The sequence below is a fragment of the Sarcophilus harrisii genome, chromosome 3, assembly GCF_902635505.1.
Source record: "Sarcophilus harrisii chromosome 3, mSarHar1.11, whole genome shotgun sequence".
In the NCBI taxonomy this organism is placed as follows: Eukaryota; Metazoa; Chordata; class Mammalia; order Dasyuromorphia; family Dasyuridae; genus Sarcophilus; species Sarcophilus harrisii.
In genome coordinates, this window is record NC_045428.1 from 355556722 (window position 1) to 355578255 (window position 21534).

At 33.0% G+C, this 21534-nt stretch overlaps 1 protein-coding gene across 2 annotated transcripts in view; it reads left to right on the forward strand.

Annotated features, from left to right (window-relative positions):
- ACVR2A (activin A receptor type 2A) overlaps nucleotides 1-17572 on the forward strand; it is a 134999-nt gene extending 117427 nt beyond the window's left edge. Inside the window, exons 8-11 of one of the 2 annotated variants that reach the window (XM_003763845.4) lie at nucleotides 1607-1721; nucleotides 4060-4198; nucleotides 13590-13720; nucleotides 14363-17572. In XM_003763845.4, coding sequence (XP_003763893.1) covers nucleotides 1607-1721; nucleotides 4060-4198; nucleotides 13590-13720; nucleotides 14363-14557 — 580 coding nt within the window. In that variant the 3' untranslated portion in view covers nucleotides 14558-17572. The remainder of the gene's footprint in view (nucleotides 1-1606; nucleotides 1722-4059; nucleotides 4199-13589; nucleotides 13721-14362) is intronic. The other variant, XM_031960037.1, reaches the window with a different exon arrangement.
- Nucleotides 17573-21534: the final 3962 nt, after the last annotated feature.

Consider the following 21534-nt stretch of genomic DNA (forward strand, 5'->3'; position numbering starts at 1 on the left):
TGTAATATTTTTAAACTTCACCTTTAGATCAAATATACCTTTTCCAGTTTTGCAAATGGCATTATAATGCCAGGAGCATTTATTTTATATTTGCTTTTTAGGTTGATTCTCAATTTTGTATCTTGTAGTAAGTATCTTCAATAGCTATACATTAGCATTGTTAATGAATTTCACTTTCTTGTTCTTTCTTGCAGAAATTAGATACATTAATGTGTATTTGCTTTGTCAAAAAAAAAAGGTAGAAATTGGTGTTTTAGCTTAAAAAATATAAATTGAGAATGAAATGCATTTAAGAAAGGAGATTGTAAATAATTCATATTAATTCCCTGATAATCTGAATTATCATCTAAACATTTCTCTAGTCAAGAATCAAGAATAGCACAGAGTAAACAAACAGCATATCTTTAATAAATTGCTTTTTCAGAAAAGAAAGAATACTTTGACCTAAGAACTATTCCTGTTCCATGTTAAACAGTTAACTTGCCTTCAAATATGATGTTCAGTTTGGATGATGTTTTTTTTTTAAAAGATAGACACTTGTCTTATTTACAGTTGTGCTAAGTCAAAATAAAAGTATTTGGAAAAGCCTGAATTCAGATCTTGCCATTGATGCTTAAAACCTGTGTGATCTTGTGCAAGTCATTTGGCTTTTCTGGGCCTTAATTTGTTGATCTTTAAAATGGAAGGGTTAAACTAGATTACCTCTGAGATACCTTGCAGTTTTGTATCTATAATTCTGTCATAGGCTTTTATAGATGTCTTCTTAATGTTTTGTTGTCCCACTTGATATTCCAAGATCATAGCTCCTCCTTAACTCCTTTAAGCTATTCAAGGAGTAAATCTCTGGTGTACATCACCTGAAACCATGTTTGTTTTATGTTTCTTTCTAGTTTTTCTGTTTCTTCTCTCCATATATTTCAATCTATCTTTTGCAAATATATGTGACTATCTCCATATCCTCCTTAGTGTACTTACATAGATGCATGTGACTAAGGAATTATAGGTACACTGAGTTAAAACAGAAGAGAATTTAGCCCTCTCCTTTTAGACTCAGAATAACTATTAGAGATAGGGAAGTGAATCTGGTTGTCATTGAATCTACTAGAGTGCCAGTTTACCTTACCCTAGAATTAAACCCTTAGGGAAGAAGAAAGCAAGAGTAACTAACCATAGTAGGGTAATATCCTGAAACATTGTAGAAATCCAAAATGAATTTGCTATAACTATTTCCAATCCCTCTTTTATATGTGTGTTTATTTGAATGTGAACCTGGAATAAAATAACTGGAGGAATACACTTATTCTAATCCAGGAGTTGGGGGATGGGGAGTGAGAATAGCATAGATAATACAGACAGTACGAGTGTTTTTGTTCTTAGACTCTTTGATTCTTATTACAAAACTCCTTTAAGGAAGGCTTTCATTTAATTGTTCAGTTTAAGAATAGAAATTTACAGTTAACTTGTTACTTATTATCAGGTTAAGCTTTATTTCATCTCTGTCAATTTTGATATTTTCTAATTTTATATTTAATACTCCTATTACTTTCATGGTCAGATAACTTGTTTTAACTTATTTCAAGTAACTTGCTTATCTTTTATTTTAAAGGGACATCAAAAGCAAAAATGTATTGTTGAAAAACAATCTTACAGCTTGTATTGCTGATTTTGGTTTGGCATTAAAATTTGAGGCAGGGAAGTCTGCTGGTGATACCCATGGACAGGTGAGAAGAATGACAAAATATATTTTACAGTAATTACCTAAATTGGATGTCATTTATTTTTGTTATATAAGATGCCTTGGGAACATGTATCTTTTTTTTTTTCAGTGACTTTACAAAGTTATTTTTATTAGTCTTTAGAATCATGCAGTGAGCTTTTTAAGACATATCTTTTTAAAAATATAGTTGTCACAGTCCTTCATTTGTTTAATCATATCTGCCCAATAGATGAGAATGTGTCCTGTATTTAAAACTCAACAGAGGGAGGTACTTTACAACTTCTCTTCATTTTTAAAAGGGGGAAAAAAAGATTCCCTTCCCCCAAAATCCATCTAATCTTGATGTTTCAGCCTTTTTTTTTTTTTTTTGCAAGATCTCAAATTACTACAAAGCAATAATCACCAAAAACATGTGGTTCTGATTAATCAGTCACAAAACATTTATTAAGTGCCTGCTATGTGTCAGATTCTATATTAATACTAGTTAAAACACAGAGAGATTGATTAGTAGAACAAATTTTATATACAATGTTCAAAAAGCAAACAGATACTATTGGGGAAACTGGAAAGCAGTTTGGCAGTAACTAGTTCCAGACCAGTATCAATCTGTATATCAAGATAAGCTGCATCAAGATATACTTAGACATTAAGAGTGATGTCATAAACAATCTAGATCCAGGGAGAAATTAATCTGTCAAATCGATGAATAGGGAGGGAGGACCAAACAAGAGATAGAGAAGGTTAGAGAAAGTAAAATGGATAATTCTGATTATATTAAAAAGTTTTTACACAAATAAAACCAAAGCAAATAAAATTGGAAAAAAAAAAAGCAGTAAATAGAGAAAAAAAAAAACAAACTAAATGTTGCCACAAGTTTCCCTGATAAAAGCTTCATTGATGAAAGTTAGAAAACTGATTCAAATTTATAAGAATAAATCATAAATTCCCCAATTGATAAATGATCAGAAGTTATGAATAAGCAGTTTTCAGAGAAAGAATCTAAATACTCAGTAGGATTATGAAAAAATGGTTTAAATCACTAATAATTAAGGAAATGAAAATTAAAACATCTCTGACACTTTATTTCACACTTCATTTTGTAAAAATTGGGGTGGGGGGAATGACATACTTGATGAACTGGCTGTAGGAAAACTAATATGTTAATTCGTTATTGATAGAGTTGTAAATTGGTTTAGCCATTTTGGAAAGCAATTGTGATGTATTTGTTTTGCTTGCCTATGCATATTTGTAACAGGTGTTTTGCTTTTCTTGCTTCTCATTAGAGAAGAAAGGGAAGCAGGAAGAACAGAACAGAAGGCAAATATTCATCTTGAAATTTTTTCTAAAAGAATAATTGTGGCTAATTAAGTCATAGAATAGCTCCATTGTTGACCTATTCCCTTCCCTTTACCCTCTTTGTCTACTAAGTAAAATTAGAATGATAAGTTTTATAATTGGGCTTTGGTTTAATGGATCTTTTGGGTGGTAAATTAGCTATCTAAAAATATTTCATTTTATTCAGCTTGTTCATACTAATAAATGCATGATTTGTATATTGCAGCTACTTTTATGCTTTGGGAAATAATCATTTTTCTTTCAAAAATTTACCAATGAAGAACTTGTAACAGGAATGTTTAACTTAAGGCATTTAGTTTATCTCAATTCCATATTAGATGGTAGGCTTTGCTCTGTCCAATATCAGGATAAGGAAAACACCAATAGTTTGCATTCATATAGTAATTTATGGCTTATAAAGTATTTTACTATGAAAAAAGAGCAAAATGCATTATTATTTTGTTTTTATTAATATCCTTTATTTTTTGTATTACATTCATTTCCAAATATATCCTTTCTACCCTGCCAGTGAGCTTTTTCTTTTAAGAAATGTCTTGAAATATTAAAAACATAAAACAAAACCCTCAGTAGTTCATCAAAAGCAGTTGTCACATCAGCTTCTTCTGCAGTATAATCAGTGTTCCTTTCCTATTAGGCCCATCTCTTCAATGAAGGGAAAGAGTTAATTTTTGTCAGCATAACTTAGTGTATATATTATTATTTACATTTTGCAGTTGAGAAAACTGAGGTAAGAGATGAGGTGCTAGCCCATAGTTACATAGAACATTAAGTATTTATGCTGAGATTTAAATCTTAGTTTCAAACCAACATTCTTTCACTTTATCCTATACTTTCTTTCTAGGAAACTGAGATGATCAGAAATTCAATGATAGGGACTTAACAAAATTTTAGGAGTTCTCGACCAATCATATTTAATGATTAAGTTACCAATGAAAGTTCAAAAGCATTAATGAACAAATGCTGTTTGTTTTCAATATCTTTTCCAGGTTGGCACCCGAAGATATATGGCTCCAGAAGTTTTAGAGGGTGCTATAAACTTTCAGAGGGATGCATTTTTGAGAATAGATATGTATGCCATGGGATTAGTCCTGTGGGAACTTGCCTCTCGTTGCACTGCTGCAGATGGTAAGCAAAAGTTTTGCCTGTCTCTTTTAAGAAAGTAGCATAAAATATGTGGACTAAGGTATAATATTATTCACTTTATTGCTGCTTTCCTCAGAATTTTAGTTTCTTGAGGACACATATGTGTTGTATGTGTATACAAGATATATATATATTTTCTTTTTTTGCTTTATGGAGCCCGAGTTTCCCTATCAGACATGGTCTTGGTAACAGAACTAATTTTTTTTTAAGACCAGCTTAGTATATCTTGGAGAGGCATGGCCACCTAGTGATTAAACTTCTTTTGGGGTATGACGGCCTGTGAAACAAAGAAAAAATGAAATGGAAATGGCTCCCACTTTGCTTCTATAGTGACAGTGTCAGAATGGTTAGAAAGGAAACAGAAAGTTCTAAAAATTACTAGTTTTTTTGGTAACACCAACAAACTTTAATTTGTACTCTTTAAGTATTTTAAATACAAAATCCTTGTCTCTTGACCAACAAGTGATATATTGCTGGAGGAAAGGAAACATATATCAATCTTGACATTCTTTATATAATTAAAAGCAGAAGAAAGAAGTTTTAGTTAAAGTATAAAGTTTAGTTAATTAAAGTAACTAAAGTTACTTTAGTTATAAAGTACATAAGTACTCCTTGGAAAACAAAGAGAGGAGTTGAAATAAGTTTTATAGTGGACCCAAAAGTTACAAGATAATTGCTCAATATATATCACAGATTACATGCCAGTATGTTTGCTGAGTACGAAGTGGTAGAGAAATTCTACGTAACATTCTATAAGACCCACTAAATCAAATTGACATGCACATTGATATTTTGTAACTTTAGTACAAAGGTAGGAAAAGAGAGGATGATGAGAAATGGATGGATATGTATGATCAGGTGAAAGAAATAGAAGATTAAAGATTTGTAGGTAATAGTAAAGTCTCATGCTTCAATGTAATAAACAATGAAAAAGAATTGATGAGTAGTGGATGTGGCAAGCACTAAATAATACCACAAATTATAATTACATTTAAACATATAGGAAGAAGATAATATGGAACCCAAAATCAATCATTGATTGGTAAGAGAGGAAAGAAGGATGTATAAGTAAATAAGAATAAAGAACAGTAATCAAAATATGTCATGCAATTGGAAAGCTTTAACTATGAATTATTTAAACAAGTGACTGAAAATAAAAAATTAGAAATGATCAACAGAAATTATCATTGACACCAACTATAATAATTTATCCAGAAGTTAGGTTGTTGTAAATAAATTAGTGGAATAAGAAAACCAAAAGGTCTAGAAAATGCTTTTATAAACATTTGACTTAACAAAGGAAGAGAAATGGTTTCCAAAGATGCCACTGAATGAGAATATAAATTTACCTATAAAACTCATGAAGAAGGTGATTATAAACAAACAATTGAAGATAAAACCAGTGGGGGAAAAAAAAGCCAACTTGATAAAATGTCCAACTAATTAAAGTACTATCCCAAGTGAACTGAAGGCTAAAAATGGAAAGAGGAAAGTAAACAGAAGAAAAATGGAAAAAAATATCAAAAAACTATTACAATAAATCCTTCTCTCTGTCAAGAACAGTGAAACTACCATACTTGGTCCCTAATGTCAGTCTCTGGTTATTACAAAAGAAGTAGGAATAGCATTGAAGAGAACCAATAAGGAAGAACAACTAAAGTGGATGTATAGAATGTATGTACAGAAGAGACCTGGATTGGTGGTGATACAAGTATGAGGGCAATGAGGGATCAATTTACAAGCTGTCTAAAGGAGGGGACAATACCAAAAGTATATATAAAAAAAGATTTTATTTATAAGTGAGAGAACAGCTCCTAATCTGTGTCCCTACTCTCTCCCATCTCTGTAATGATCTTTGTGAGAGTCATCCACACATTCAATCAGGGCCATTTTGATGAAGAATTAGTAAGGAATAAATTGTTGTTCAGTTGTTTAGTTGTCTGACTTTTTGTGACCTTGTGGACCATAGCACACCAAGTCCTCATGTCCTCTACTATCTCTTGAAGTCTGTTTGAACTCATTTTTGTTACTTCCATGACATTAACTATCTATCCTATCCTCTGCCATCCTGTTTTGCCTTCAGTCTTTTCTAACATCAGGGTCTTTTCCAAAGAACCTTGTCTTCTCATTTTTTGGTCAAAGTGTTTAACCTTCATCTTCTGTATTGTCCTGAATAATCTGAATGAATTTCTTTAAGTATTGCCTGGTTTGATCTCCTTTTTATACAAGAGACTCTAAGAAGTCTTCTCCAGTAGCACAAATCGAAAGCATCAGTTCTGCATTGCTCAGCTATCTTTCAGCTATCTTTAGGGTACAATTTTTACAGCCATAAATTACTACTTGAAAAACCACAGCTTTGACAAAACATACCTTTGTTGGCAGGGAAATATCTGTGCTTTTTGCTGTTGCCCAGATTTACCATAGTTTTCCTTACATCTTAATTTCAGTGACCATTGATTTTTGAACCAAAAAATATAAAGTTTGACACTGCTTCCATTTCTTCTATTTAGTAGGAAGGGACCACTTGCCATGATCTTTGTTTTTTTTTGTTTGTTTGTTTTGTTTTGTTTTGTTTTTTAAATGTTAAGCCTCAAGCTAGGTTTTATACTCTTCATCAAGAAACTTCTTAATTCTTCTCTTTTTATCATCAGTGGTATTGTCTTTATATTTTAATTCTGGTTTTTGATTCAACCAGCCTGGTATTTTGCATGATATACTCTGCATACAAGTTAAATATTAAGGTGACAATATGCAGCTTTGGTGTACTCCTTTCTTGATTTTTAAATTAGTTAATTATTGCATTTCGTATTTCTCACTCTTGCTTCTTGACCTGCATACAGGTTCCTCAGGAAACCAGTAAATTGATCTGGTACTTTAGTTTCTTTTAGGACTTGCCACGTTTTGTTGTGTTCTAGATTTTAGTGTAGTTAATGAAGCAAAAGTAGATGTTTTCTGAAACTTCCTTTCTTTCTCCATAATCTAGCAAATATTGACAATTTGGTCGCTAGTTCCTCTGCCTCTCTGAAAACCACCCTGCACTCCTGGTAATTCTCAGTTGAATTACTGAAGCCTAGCTTGTAGAATCTTATAACCTTGCTGGTGTGTCAGATGTTCAGTAATTTGACCATTGCTCTTCTTTAGGATTGAAAAAAAATAAATTGATCTCTTCCAATCCAGTGATTGCTGTTGAGATTTCCAAATTTGCTGAAATATTGAGTGCAACATTTTAACATCTTTTAGGATTTTAAGTAACTCAAGTGGAATTCTATCACTTCTACTTATTGTAAGCAGTGCTTCATTAGGTTTACTTGAATTCATTCTCCAGGATGTCTGACTCTAGATCAGTAACTGTTACTCCACCATCATAAATATGTTAAGATCTTTTTATATAGTTCTGCATATTCTGTATACATCATTTCTTATTACTCTTTTCTATTTCTTTTGTCTCTACCATTTTTGTCTTTTACTGTGCCCATTTTTCCTGCATGAAATGTTCTCTTGATATCTTTTTTCAAAAAGATCTCTTTCCTATTTTTTGTTTTGTTTGTTTTCTCTTTCTTTGCATTGCTCATTTAAGAAAAGCACTTTATCTCTCCTTGCTATTCTCTGCAATTCTGCATTCAATTGGGTATAACTTTCACTTCCTTCTTTCCCTTTCCTTCCCTTCTTAGTCTCATCAGACAGCTATTTTGCTTGCTTTCTTGCTGCTCTTTTTCTTTGGAATATTTTTTGTTCCTGTTTCCTGTACAATACTGTGTGAACCTCTGCATCATTATATTCAGTAATGAAGTGCATCTTTACCATCTCACAGTTGACCAAAAGGATGTAAGATCCCATTTACAAACTATATTTGTTGATTGTGGGGGGAGGGGGGAAATGTAACTCTTTGGCTGCTTTACAGCAAGATTTCATTCATGATCTCTTGGAAATTGCAACAATATAAATAACCTTGTCCAAAGGTTTTCTAATAATGAACATCAGGGGAGATATAAAACAAGAAGGTGAATGAATATATGTTCACTGAAAGTACTTGCCTCTGTGTAGGGGAAGATCCACTTAAAGTCCAGGTAGAAAAGGAATTTCCTGTGAAGAATGAGCTCCCTCAGATGTTTTTTGGGGGATATCGGAGAGAGATGACATTATATTGATTTTATTAAACTCAAAGATAATTCAGGACCTGGTGGATCATTCAAAATGTTTGGCCCATCTGTCTACAAGGAAAAGACCAAGTAGTTGAAGAAATTTAGTGCCCAAATTTCAACATGTTTCTGAATGGTTATCACTAAAACTTTTGTCTAATAATGTGTGAATCTGTGGCAAGTAATTCAAATGGACAATGAAATGGACCCAGAATTAAACAGGTAAAAGAAGACAGCTCAGGACCCTGAATGGAGGAGCCTTGGGAATGATATTGCTTCCAAAAGAGTACCCTTAGCTATCAACCTGGTAGAGATTAAGTCTAGCAACCATTCCTGCTGATGCCACAGCCATATCTATTGAAGATGCATAAAAATGGTTCTTGTGTCATCCAAGTCTTTGCCACCATTAAATAGTTCAGCATCAGAAAATGATATAATCAGTAGAAATGATATTAAAGAAGAAGCATTACTACATAATTTGCTGCTGTACCCTTAGGAGTATGGAATTTTCCATGTGATCTGCAGCTGAATCTAAATATCTTTATTTGAATCTGAGTTCCTTGATAGCAGGAACTTTTTTTATTTTGCTATTTCTATCCCCAGAGCTTAGAATAGTTAAGTGACTGCTTAGGATAGGAAAGAACCTTATTCCAGATCCCAGGCTTCCCATAACTCTAAAGACCCATTTTAAAAAATAAAAACATTCTACTGTATTATGGAAATGAGGCTTATAGCATCATTGCCTTCAAAGAGCTAAAGCTAAGTATCACAGAGAGGGGAAATGGAAAAGTACATAGTATAGATGAGCAACATATAATCAATGAGGAACTTCCAGGAATAGGCATAAAGTTATTATGGAATTGTATTACAGAGAAAGTAGGCCAGTCATGTTGTAAGACTGAAAGATGGCCACTATCCAGTTTGAAGAGAGACTGAGGAAAGTCATGGAATAGATAGATCCTGTGATAGACTTTTAGAAGTCATGAATTTTATGAGTCACATAGGTTGGATATGCCTAGATGGATGGCTGTCTGCATTGTTAATAGATCACAAACTTGTGAAATGTTAAGTTTATGGATACATTTGAAAGTGCTGGATATAATTATCTTCATTGCTCCATTTCTCAAAGTATCTGCTATATTATCTATATATAATATTAGATATATGGGAAAACAGCTATGCAAAGTACAGGCTTCATTTCCCAGCCATATATAAACTTAGCTTAATATGTGTGTTAATAGCTTGATTTTTAAATATCCTTTAAGAAGTTCATTGATTTTTTTTTAATTGCATTTCTGGGGCAGCTAGGTGGTACAGTAAGTAGATAGAGCACCAGCCCTGAAGTCAGGAGGACCTGAGTTTAAATGTGGCCTCAGACACTTAACACTTCCTAGCTGTGTGACCCTGGGCCAGTCACTTAACCCCAAATGCCTCAGCATAAACAAACAAGCAAATAAATAAATAAAATTGCATTTCTAAGGTACAATAATAAAAATATGATACTAAGATTAAGCGACTTCAAGCTGAGGCTCCATAGCTATCATTGAAGGGAGCACTCATTGTGGAGAAAAGGCTCACTTGTCTTACTACCTTCAATACCAGCTTGATGACCTGTCAACTACTGTGACTGAGCAGAAAAGCCCTAAAACCAACCTTAATTTACTAGTTCTACAGCCTAGACCCCACAGCCATAATTCAAGGAAGTAACTACTGTAGAGCAAGGATCATTCAACCCCACCAATCTCAACTAGTTCTTAGGTAAGCCCAAGGAGTTGCAGTACCAAGGTACTCAAAGACACAAGGAAGTATATACTAGCTAGGCAAGTCAAACAATTGCTACTATTTCAGCTACCATCCCCCCTCAAACCCAAATGAAAATAACTCAGTATCCTAAACCAAAGAACCTTGAGAATAACTGTGCCCTTTATAATTTGCCCAACAATTTAAGTTAACAGTTGTCCAAATGCCATATTTTCTGGCAGATAAATCCCAATAATAATAGTATCTCCAGACTAGTGAATCCTGGTTTCAGCTAGCCCTTGATATTCATTCTGGTCCTGTTTCTGTGGGTGCTATCCCTTGCCTGTACAAAAACCACAGGAACTAAAAACTCAGATGAAAAACTTTCCTTATCAAAGTCTTTGGCACTGCCAAAATGGTTCACATAGAAATGAGTGATTATTTGTAGAAATGACATTTGATAAAATTGTTATTATTATTGTTTCTTTTGCTGCTTTATCTAGATCATACAAGCTTTCTATCTAAGTAGTTGTCTACCTCAGTAGAATGTGAATTGTTTGAGAACAGGCACTAGCCTGCTTTTCTTTGTGTGACCTCAGAGCTTAACCAGGTGCTTTGCACAAAATTGCACATTTGCACATAACTAAACTCTTAATAAATGCTTTTTAATTAATTCTGTACAAATATGAGATATGGTCAGTTCCAGTTACTGTTTTTTTAATGAAAAGAATATTGACAAAATGGCTTTCAGAGAGGAATGTGACCAAGATGGCAAAGATTCTGGAAAAGGTTGAAGGGGACATGTCTTTTGAGGAAGAATTGAGGGACCTGGGAATGTTTTCCTGGAATAAGGAAGATTATGAGAGGAGTTACAATAGTAGTCTTTACACATTTAAAAGTCTGTTATAAAGAAGTAAATTTATTCTGTAGCTTCAGAGAACAGAAATAAGATGAATAGGTGGAATATATAGGGAAGTAAATTTCAAATAATTATAAGGGGAAAACTCCATAATAGGAATGTCATACAGCAGAGTAGATTGTCACATATTAAGCTTTCTATGGCTGAATGTGGTCAAGTTCAAGTAGCAGTTGGATGGCTACCCGTGACACTGTGGAAGTCTTCCATTAGTATAATGGGATTGGACTGACTAATAGTAATAACTTTCATTTCTATGCATTGTAGGGTAGGGTAAATATACCCTTTTAGATTAGGAAAACAAACTCAGCAATGAAGTGATTCTATGGGCTTTAGAAGCTAGAAGTAACATTATAGATAAAAAAACTGAAAGCCAGACAAATCTTTCCCAAGGTCATAGTGGTACAATTAAAATGTCTTTTTAGATTCCTTTTACCAAATAAGATTCTGTGATTATATCACTCTTGTAGATATTTGTTTAAACTTCTAGACTAGATGCATGTCCAAATTATGTGTACATTTTGTTACTAAGATTATTCTTTGTCATATTGTACAATCTTAACCCTAATGCTTTTTGTTTTAGAATATTTGAGGGCTTGTTATTGAATGTTTCCTGTTGATTAAAAAGTATCCCAAAATAGGGCGTTTTTTTGGTTTTGTTTTTAAACAAGCACTTGAAAGATATAATTTAGGTGTTTTTTTTAATGGTGGTTTTTTGTTGTTGTTGTTGTTGTTGCTTTATTTTTTTTAAATATAGATTCTTGTAGGGTTTTGTGTGAAGGCTAAGATGTAGAGTTGTAAAGCCTGATTAATGTTGAAGAGGGTCAAGCTAATTTTAGTCCAAATACTTTCATGCCAGAAAAATCTCTATTGATATCTTGGTGTAAGTTGCATAAATGGGGGTCCAGCTAAGGTATTAGTACCCTTAACTGATTGTATTATCTTTGTGTCGATAACATACAAAAGCAAAGTAATTCCTGATAAATAAAAATAAATAGGACATGAGCTCAAGTCTTAAGAGAATTTAAATGGATGGCAAAATTTATGCCATAAAAATTATAACTAGAGTGATTTCCAAACCTGTATGTGTAGTCCTGACTTTGTCCTGAGTTCTAGGCCAACTATATAAAGGACATTTCCCCACCTGGATGTACCATTGATATGTCTAAAAACTAAGGTTGTTATTTTTCTTCCTAAATAAATTTGCTCTTCTAATTAATTATGTCTGTCAGTGGTATCACTAATTTTCTTAGTTTTCCTTATTTGAACCATTGGCTTCTCTTTGGTTTTCTTTTATTTTTCATCTTTAACCAAAACTGGACAATTCTGTATCTGTAACATTTCTTCTCTGTTCACAATGCTACCGCTCTAGTACATGTCATCCATCTGGACTACTTCTGAGAGGTCTTTTCATCTCCACTCTCTTCAAACTCTAAATAACTCAGTATTACATACATCTTTAATATGCAGAGATGTAATAATGTTAACCCTTTACTCAAAAAACAAACAAAAAAGTTTTGAGTCCTTCATAAATTCTCAGTTAAGTTTATATTCTTTAGCTAGTTTTCAAGGTCCATCATAATCATCCTATATTTCTAGCCTTCCCTGTTTTTTTTTTTCTTTTACATGCCCTGAATTTCCCTATCTTCTTGCTTTTACTAATGCTGTTCCTTATGCCTTGAATTTCCTTTTCTTTTTGTATTCTCTTTTATATGACTTAACCCTGTTTATCTTGTGGAAAAGAGAATCTAAACTTTTTTTTTTTTTAATCATGAACTTTTTCAGCAAGTCTGGTGAAGTCTCTGGACCCCCTTCTTAGAATAATATTTTAAATGTTTTAAATAAAGCACATAGGATAACAAAAGAAACCACTTATTCTGAAATGTTTTTGTCAAAGTTTTTAAAAAAAAAAATTCACAGACCCTGAGTTGACATCATACTTTAAAGTATAATTAAAATGCTTTTCTCTTTATGATACCTTCTTAGATTTTTATTTTAACTCTTCCACCTATGCCTCATATAGCATTTTCTTTGCAATGCTCAAAAGCATTCAGTTACATAATACACATTGTAATTTAGTTATTGTCCCCTGTTAAAATCTTAGCTCAATACCTCATCGTGGTGTTGAGAGGATCATGGATTCTCCAAAGATTCTGCCAATGGGACAAAAACAATGGTCATCCTCTCTAGCTAGAAGTATTTAAAGTAGGGGCCCGATGATGGATTGATGAAGTTACACATCTTTGAAGTCTAAATTAACTTATGTTCTATCTCCTACTGAAGCTCTAAGGAGACTCTTAAGCTCTATTCAGGGACAATGTCTTAACTTAAAGTTTTCTCTCTCACCAATATACATAATAGATGCCCAATGTATATAACTGACATGTCATTCTGTTTAATGCTAGTTTCCTTGTGAAAGAGACCTACTTGTTTGCCCACTTCTCATGTAATTATCTCATCAGTGAAGGAGTTCCTTGTAACAGTTAAAAGGATGATACAGAATGTGTTAAAAGTTTGTATCATTTTTTTTTTATAGAAGTCAGCATGACTTAAAATAACCTTATTTTTAAAATTGCAGGTCCCGTGGATGAGTACATGTTGCCATTTGAAGAGGAAATTGGCCAGCATCCATCCCTTGAAGATATGCAGGAAGTTGTTGTGCATAAAAAAAAGAGACCTATTTTAAGGGAGTGTTGGCAGAAACATGCTGTAAGTTTCTGAAGTGAAATTGACTTGAAATTTCAATAAAATCCTTTTTTTCCAAGTCTTTTATTTGTGAACGCTTTTAAGAAAAAGTTATTTTGATACTGTATCATCAGTAATGGAGTATTGGCAACCAAGTGGCTGGAATGGGCCTATAGAAACTGTAATAGCTTATTACCATGATATTCTGGTCTTGTCTCTTTAAAATAGAAAAAAGTGAGTTTCTTTCTTGAGTGATTTTTTTGTTCAGTATTGTGCTTAGGAGGTAGGGACTATACCAAACAGTCCTTAAAGTTCCCTTGCAGAGAGACATAAATGTTTTTATCCTAAAGTGTATAGGGTTTAATGGTCAGCCCTCTCTGGTTTTTATTTTGTGTTTTGCTGAGGTACAGGATCATAAAACCCTTGTTCCCAAGCTCTGGATCTGGATGAATAAGGGGAGTTTGTTTGCTCTTGACATATCTTTCACAGGTCAGCTTTGGCAACTAAATAAAGTTCCTGATCATTTGGTTCCATAGATAGAGCAAATCTTTAGATTTGGCACATCTGTGGTACAGATTCAGTAAAGTACATTGACTGACAAGTTAAATCTTGGATTATTTTGAAATTAGAAGAATGATGTTATACCAATTTTTTTTTCTTTTTTAGGGAATGGCAATGCTCTGTGAAACAATAGAAGAATGTTGGGATCACGATGCAGAAGCCAGGTTATCAGCTGGCTGTGTAGGAGAAAGGATTATTCAAATGCAAAGACTAACAAATATTATCACAACAGAAGACATTGTGACTGTGGTCACTATGGTGACAAATGTTGACTTTCCTCCCAAAGAATCCAGTCTATGATAATTACATTGCTTGTTCACACTGAGAAACAGGACTCAGAACTAGAGCTGCTAAGCTAATGAGACTGCTTACAGTTTAAAATGTTTTCTGTGTGAAACAGTGGTGAGTCTTTTGGGAATGGTGGTAAGGAGTCCTTTTAAAATGTGGATCCAAAAGACCTACTGCATTCCCTACATAGACTTGAAGGACATATGACCAAGAAAAGAGGCAAACTCAATCAAGAAACTTTTCAGATGTAAATGAAGAATGTGGCCCTCCATGGATCATATGGACCTGTCTAATCAAGCATTTAAAAACTGACATCAAATTTCTTAATGTCTGTCAGAAGACACTAATTCCTTAAATGAACTACTGCTATTTTTTTTAAATCAAAAACTTTTCATTTCAGATTTTAAAAAGGGTAACTTGTTTTTATTGCATTTGCTGTTGTGTTTATATCAATGACTATTGTAATGCCAATATGACACAGCTTGTGAATGTTTAGTGTGCTGCTGTTCTGTGTACATAAAACAGTCATCAAAGTGGGATACAGTAAAGAGGCTTCCAAGCATTACTTTAACCTCCCTCAACAAGGTATACCTCAGTTCCACGGTTGCTAAATTATGATTGAAAACACTAACAAAATTTGAATAATAAATCAATCCATGTTTTGTAAAGACGTATTACAAATTCACTGTGTTATTTAAATAAAACAAAAGGGTAAGCTATGCTTTGTGCCAACAGGAAGTGGCCATTCCTAAAGCAGTGTTGTAAGCCTTTTCTTGTGCTAGCTCATGTTTTTAAAAAAAGTGCTGTTTTTTGAAATGAAAATCTTAATATCATTTTCCAACTTCCCATCCCTTTCTTCTTGTTTTTAGTTTAAAGCTTCTTACCTCCAGTTCCCAAAATAATACATATACTTATTTTACTTAAATACTATTTAGGTTTGCTGTGTCTGAGGAATATTTGAAAATGTAAAGCATGATTTTTTTTTAAGTGTTTCTTAAGTGAGCTGTGACACTGGAAAGCTCTTAGTTTTCTTATTAATTTTTTTTAAACAGACTTTCCTATTTATGTATGTACAGTCTTAGTGTATTTTCTTTCATCTAACAGTATGCAGTGCATTCTGTATCACTGTTTCAAGGATCACCTCAGGAAGCTTCATTACCCAGAATTCCTCACTCTCTGCTTTGAGACTTATAACTAGGTACACTTTTACTTGGTGCCATCTTGTCAGAGTAATATATGATGTCTGTGATGTAAAAGATTACCTAGAATAAGTTATACATTTTAGACACAGATTTCAGATATTACTGCTAAAATAAAAATCAGGGATAACAAGCTTATAACTTCAAATATGCAATGAATTTACAGGTAACCAATGTTGATAGGTAGCATGGCCTAACAAAATAAATAAAACTATTCAAATTATTTTCAAAAATAATTCAAAAATTAATTTAAGGTAATCCATGGCTTATTCTAGCTAAAACAAACAAACAAACCGGGACTGATAATAAATAGGTGCCAAAGTAACTTTTCATAGGAAAATGATTGGGTCCTTCAGCTTATAAAGGCTAAATTCAGATGTAATGGTTTCTAAAATCTCTAAATTACTAACCAGTGCTAGCCAGTATTATAATTTTATCAGGCCTTTTTAAAATCATGCATTAATTTTATAAAGGAGTTTTTTTTAATGTCACTATCAGGAGCTCACTGTGAATGTGTTATATTCAGATGGTTATTTAAGATCACACAGTATAGTTCATTTTACATATGATATGCACTTAATCTCTGGGAACAATAACAAATTAATTATTTATGAGACATAGGTTAACATACTCTAAGCAGGGAGGGGAAGAAGGGTAATAGCAATGTTGTATTTAACATCCCATCCAGAATTATTCTGTTTGCTGTTTGTCCTTCTCATCACTTGGGTTTCATTGTAGCTATAAAATGCCCATTTCAATGTTAAATGCATCTGCTTTATGTGTTTTAGCAAAGCAAACTGCTTGGGCTCCCTCCTGATTTCTTGATATGAATTTTGTTTTGCTTCCATGTTCTGACAGAAATCAAGAAGGGAACCTGTTGAGGAAATTTTGAATACATGATGGAAATGTTTCCACTTTTTAAAGATTTATTTCTACTTGTTTTCACTATTTAGCCCTTTTTTTAAAAAAACAAACAAACAAACAAAAAACAACCACACAACAACAACAAAAAAACAAAAAACCAAGGGGTATTATGAATGTTTGGCTTATGTAAGCACTAGAGGTAAATTTTTATAAAACTCATTAGCAAAAATGTTTTTCTCTTCATGGTAGAAAAGAAACAAACCCTGTTTTTAGAACTCCTGGATATTGTACTTAACTGTAATTAGCCAATTTTATGACTTGTATCCTTTTGAAAACTATGTTGGTAGTAAAAATACTTTTATAACTAGTGAAGTAAGAATGCTTCAGTGACCTGTCCTGATTCCTAGTCATGTTAAGACTTTGTTTTGCAGGGCATTTTGTGTTTGGTTTACAGTCAGTATGGAAGTGGGCAAGCTAACAGAAGGAAAGTCTGGGAGCTTGGCCTAGGAATACAGGAAAAAGAAAAAAAAAAAAAAGGAAGATTGAAGAGAATGAAAATTATGACCTTTGTTGTGGGGGTTTTTTTGTGACCCTGATAACTTTTTTCCTCATGTAAATGGTGCTCCTCATGGCTCATCATGTATTTTGCCTTTCTGATACCAAGTCAGACTTGCTGCTCTAACTTACATTCTTTACCTTGCCCAGATCTCCGAAAGAGGATTGCTGTATGACCAACTGCCATAGGACTGATGGATTAACCAGTGTTTGGCTTTACTGGAAGTCTATGCCCTGCACAGCTCTTGTATGTATTTAGATGCTAGGAAGTTTATAGCATGTGAAGTGTGATTACTATTTGAACGTTTATTACAAGTACCTTATGAATTCCAGAACAGAGACTGTGCCTCATAATTGTTGATCCCTTGAATTTGCACTATCCTTTATGGTGATATTAAAAAAAAAAAAATCAAGAAAGAAATGGGACTATCTTACTAATTTCTTGGGAATTCAGAAACAAAATCCATTGTGCATGGAATTTTTAAAATGTCACTCATTTTCTAACCCTTGCCACTCCAACAAAATAACTTCTAAATTTATCCCAAAATATTGGTAGGGAAATATACTCTGACTAGGTTCACTAGACTAAATTGATTACTATTTAAGAAAAAAGGTTTCACCACTAATTTTTCCACTTCATTTTTTTTTTTAAACTTTTAGCAAATTACTTTCTAGGAATATTTGGTATAATATGCATAAAATTAACTGATTCATGGGCAAAATGATACAAGTAGCATCCTTGATTGAACATCATTTACCTCAGATATCCAACCAGCAGTACGTTTTTTATGCAGTCTCGATCCATACACTATTTGTTACCTCTCAAAATATTGGTAAGCAATTATTTGAGCTTTACTCTCTGTATTTCTTGTCAGTGTTTTGGGCACAGGTTGTTGTACTACTGTCAAACTGTACTTGCTATTTTTCTGCAAGTATATAGCAAAAAATACAAAAAAAAAAAAAAAAAAAAAAAGCCCCACAAAACCCCACCCTGAATAAAAGTGATTGTTAAATATTGTAAAAAACAAAATGTATGCTATCCCCACTCCACTTCCCCCAAAGTTAAATAAAAATAAGTGACTACTGTATGATTTGCATATGCAGTTTTTTTTTCCCCCTTTTAGTTGTATGTGCTTCTTAGAAGCAGCTTAAATATACTGATAAGCTCTTGGCACTGTATTTTCATAAAGATGTTTCAACATTCAGATTTTATAGAGCTAGGCAGGGGGGATTTAAGTGGGGAGAGATCGTATTTATTAACCCTTTTCTTCCATATCTTCTTTATGTACTCTTTCCCTTAAACTTTAACACTATTTTTAGCTCAGCTGGCATGATTCTTTTTCTCCTAAGGTGGAAGCCATTGAATCTGGCATAGATCAAGTATTCTTTTTTAGTTCAGAAATAAAAGTGTTACATAGGGATTTTGGCTATCAGAATTATAATATAAACACTTTGGTCAGTAAAAATGCACAAAGACTGGGTACAATTATTTGTGTGGAGGAATCCTATACCTACTAAACTACTCTACTTTTTAAACTGTAGGGCAATGAGACTAAGATATAAAATGTTTTTGTTTGTTCTGTTGTTGGAATTCAGGATGTTACTCTATAACTTTTAGTTGTCTAAAGGATTAGATTTAGAACTAGGCAGGTCTTTAGCATTAAGTTTGCCTCCCCTCATTTGACAAAGGTTTGCTTAACTTCTATATTTATGGATAACTTTCCTCACCCTCTGAAATTCTTCAGCATTAAGCAAAATGAAAATTTAGTTATAGGAAGATAGAACTTGAAAGAATTTGCTCATTTCACAGATAAAAGAATTTGCTCATTTCACAGATAAAGGACCCCATAAGCCTGAGATTTTTCTAGGGCCACAAATGGCTAGTGAGATTCCCGACCTGCTAATTTGTACACTGCTTTTCACCAATTATTGTCAACCATTAGCATTCTATGTATGTTTTCTAAAATCAGGCAGGGACCTAAATTTACAGATATAATGAATATTAAAAAATATTTAAAAAGAGTATAAAGGATATATTACCTTGTTTTCTTTTTAACCTTTTTCTTTGATTTCACTTGCTTGATTTTACTGTAGAAACAATAAGGACAGTGAGATCTTGTATTCTCTAAATGACAGCTATGGAATGTAGGTTATTCTCATAAAATTTTTATATTGTTATAAAAGGAGGCAAACGAGTCAAAAACTATTGATCTTTCCTCATTCACCTTTCTAGAATGTTAACCTTGCTCCTCTCCCCCCTCAATTTTCCGAAATTTCTATTCTTTGGGTACCTTGAAATTTGTCCTTAACATCACCCACACTATTTACTATTAAAAACAAAATTAAACCTTTTGCAATGAATAGCCCCAAAACTGTCCATTTTGCCTGTCAAAATTTTACAAATTTCAAATAACTTTGCGTAGTGACTTTCTCTGATCATTAGTATCAAATGAAGTATAAAATGAAGAGATACATATGATGCTTGCCAAAAAGTGTTTGCTGCAGTCATAGAGAAATTCACCAACTCTTAAGGAGTTTTCCTATAGATTGTGAAGTGTTCTAGATATACTCCTGGTTTGTAGCTGAAATCAAAATTATTGCATCAAATCCCAACCCTAAGAAAATTTGTAATCATGAAGAGATTTACTTCACAGCTTATACAGGAAAAAACCAAGTGAATGAAGAATGCCTATTCCATATTAAAATATGCAGTTGGATGACATATTCTTCAGTATATATGTGTACTAAAGCATAAAGCATAAGTATAAATGCTTTTGCAGGTAGTCATATTTGCTTCCATGTTTAATCAAAAAGAAAGTGGATGAATTTAGTTTGGAATAATTAAAAAAAAAATTTTAATAGTTTCCTAACTTCTCCCTGAAAAAAAAAAAAATGCCTGTTTTCAATTTTCTGGTGATATTGTGTAACTTAAATCATACAACTTGGGTATCCAAAAAAAACTGCTTCTGCTTTAATCTGAAGCACAGTGGACATATAAACAAACAGTGATTGTGAGCAGGCTGCACAATACATTATAGAAAAGAAATTCTATTGAAGATAGGTATAAAGGATGATTAAAGAAATGATTAGAGGCAACTAGAATGGCATAGTGGTTTGAGCACTGATCCTGGAGTCAGGAGGACCTGAGTTCAAATCTGGTCTCAGACAATGTTTCCTAGCTATGTGACCCTGTGCAAGTCACTTAACCCCAATTGTCTTACACATATGTACACAAAAGAAACAAAAGTATAGGCTTGTTATGGTGAGAATAAATGATAACCACTGGGTGGCGCATGTATTCTTTGGCATCCTGAGATATTAGAACTTAAGACAAAACCTTGCATGTTGGGTATATGCCTCAGAGGACATGATGAGAATACAATCTTGCCCCCCCCTTTTTTTAATGATAGTATTTATTTAGATCAGGGGTCCTCAAAGTACAGCTGCGAGCCAGATGCAGTAGCTGAGGACATTTATCCCCCTCACCCAAGGCTATGAAGTTTCCTTATTTAAAGGCCCACAAAACAAAAAGTTTTTGTTTTTACTATAGTCCGGCCCTCCAACAGTCTGAGGGACAGTGAGCTGGCCCTCTATTTAAAAAGTTTGAGGATCCCTGATTTAGATGTTTGAAGAAGTCAGACTTCTCTTTTTCTTTCTTTCCTGTAATCTTTAATGCAGGAATTAAATCATACACATAATACCCATACTGATTCATGGATTGCCCAATTTGCAATTCAAGGCCATGTGCACAATTCTTCTAAGAAGTGATAGCAATGGGAGAAGTAACTATATTGGACCAGGTAGTATAAAAGATCTTATATTGTCATTTAATTCATATACCTTAACAAATAGGCTCTGCAAAAATAAATGCAGAATAAAACAGCACATGGATGCAAATATTTCTGACTGAAAAATCCGTTTTATCCAACTGAAAGATTTCTAGAGGTGAGAAATTAGCTATTTGAACATAAACAATGTATTAAAAAAATCAGTTGTTCTTAATAGCTCATTTTCAACTTATTAACACTGCATATGATGAAAGCGAACTTCAGTGAATTATTTTTAATAAGGCATTATTTTCAGTATAAAAGTCTCTTCTCTGTGGTCATGAGCATTTATGGAAAAGGACAGATCAGCTTAAATTCCTGACATACTAGATATGATATGAAATTGATGACTTTCATAGTTGGTTTTTAACTTTTTTAGTCTAGAAATACTATTTTGTTGATTAAATGTGTGTATGAATTATTGTACCTTATTTCACAGGAACAAAGAGGAGAAAACATAAGGTATGTTATGTCAATAAAGATTTTCAGTCCACAGAAAGCAAGTGCCACTTAAAGATAATCCAAAAAAAATAAAAGAATGTAT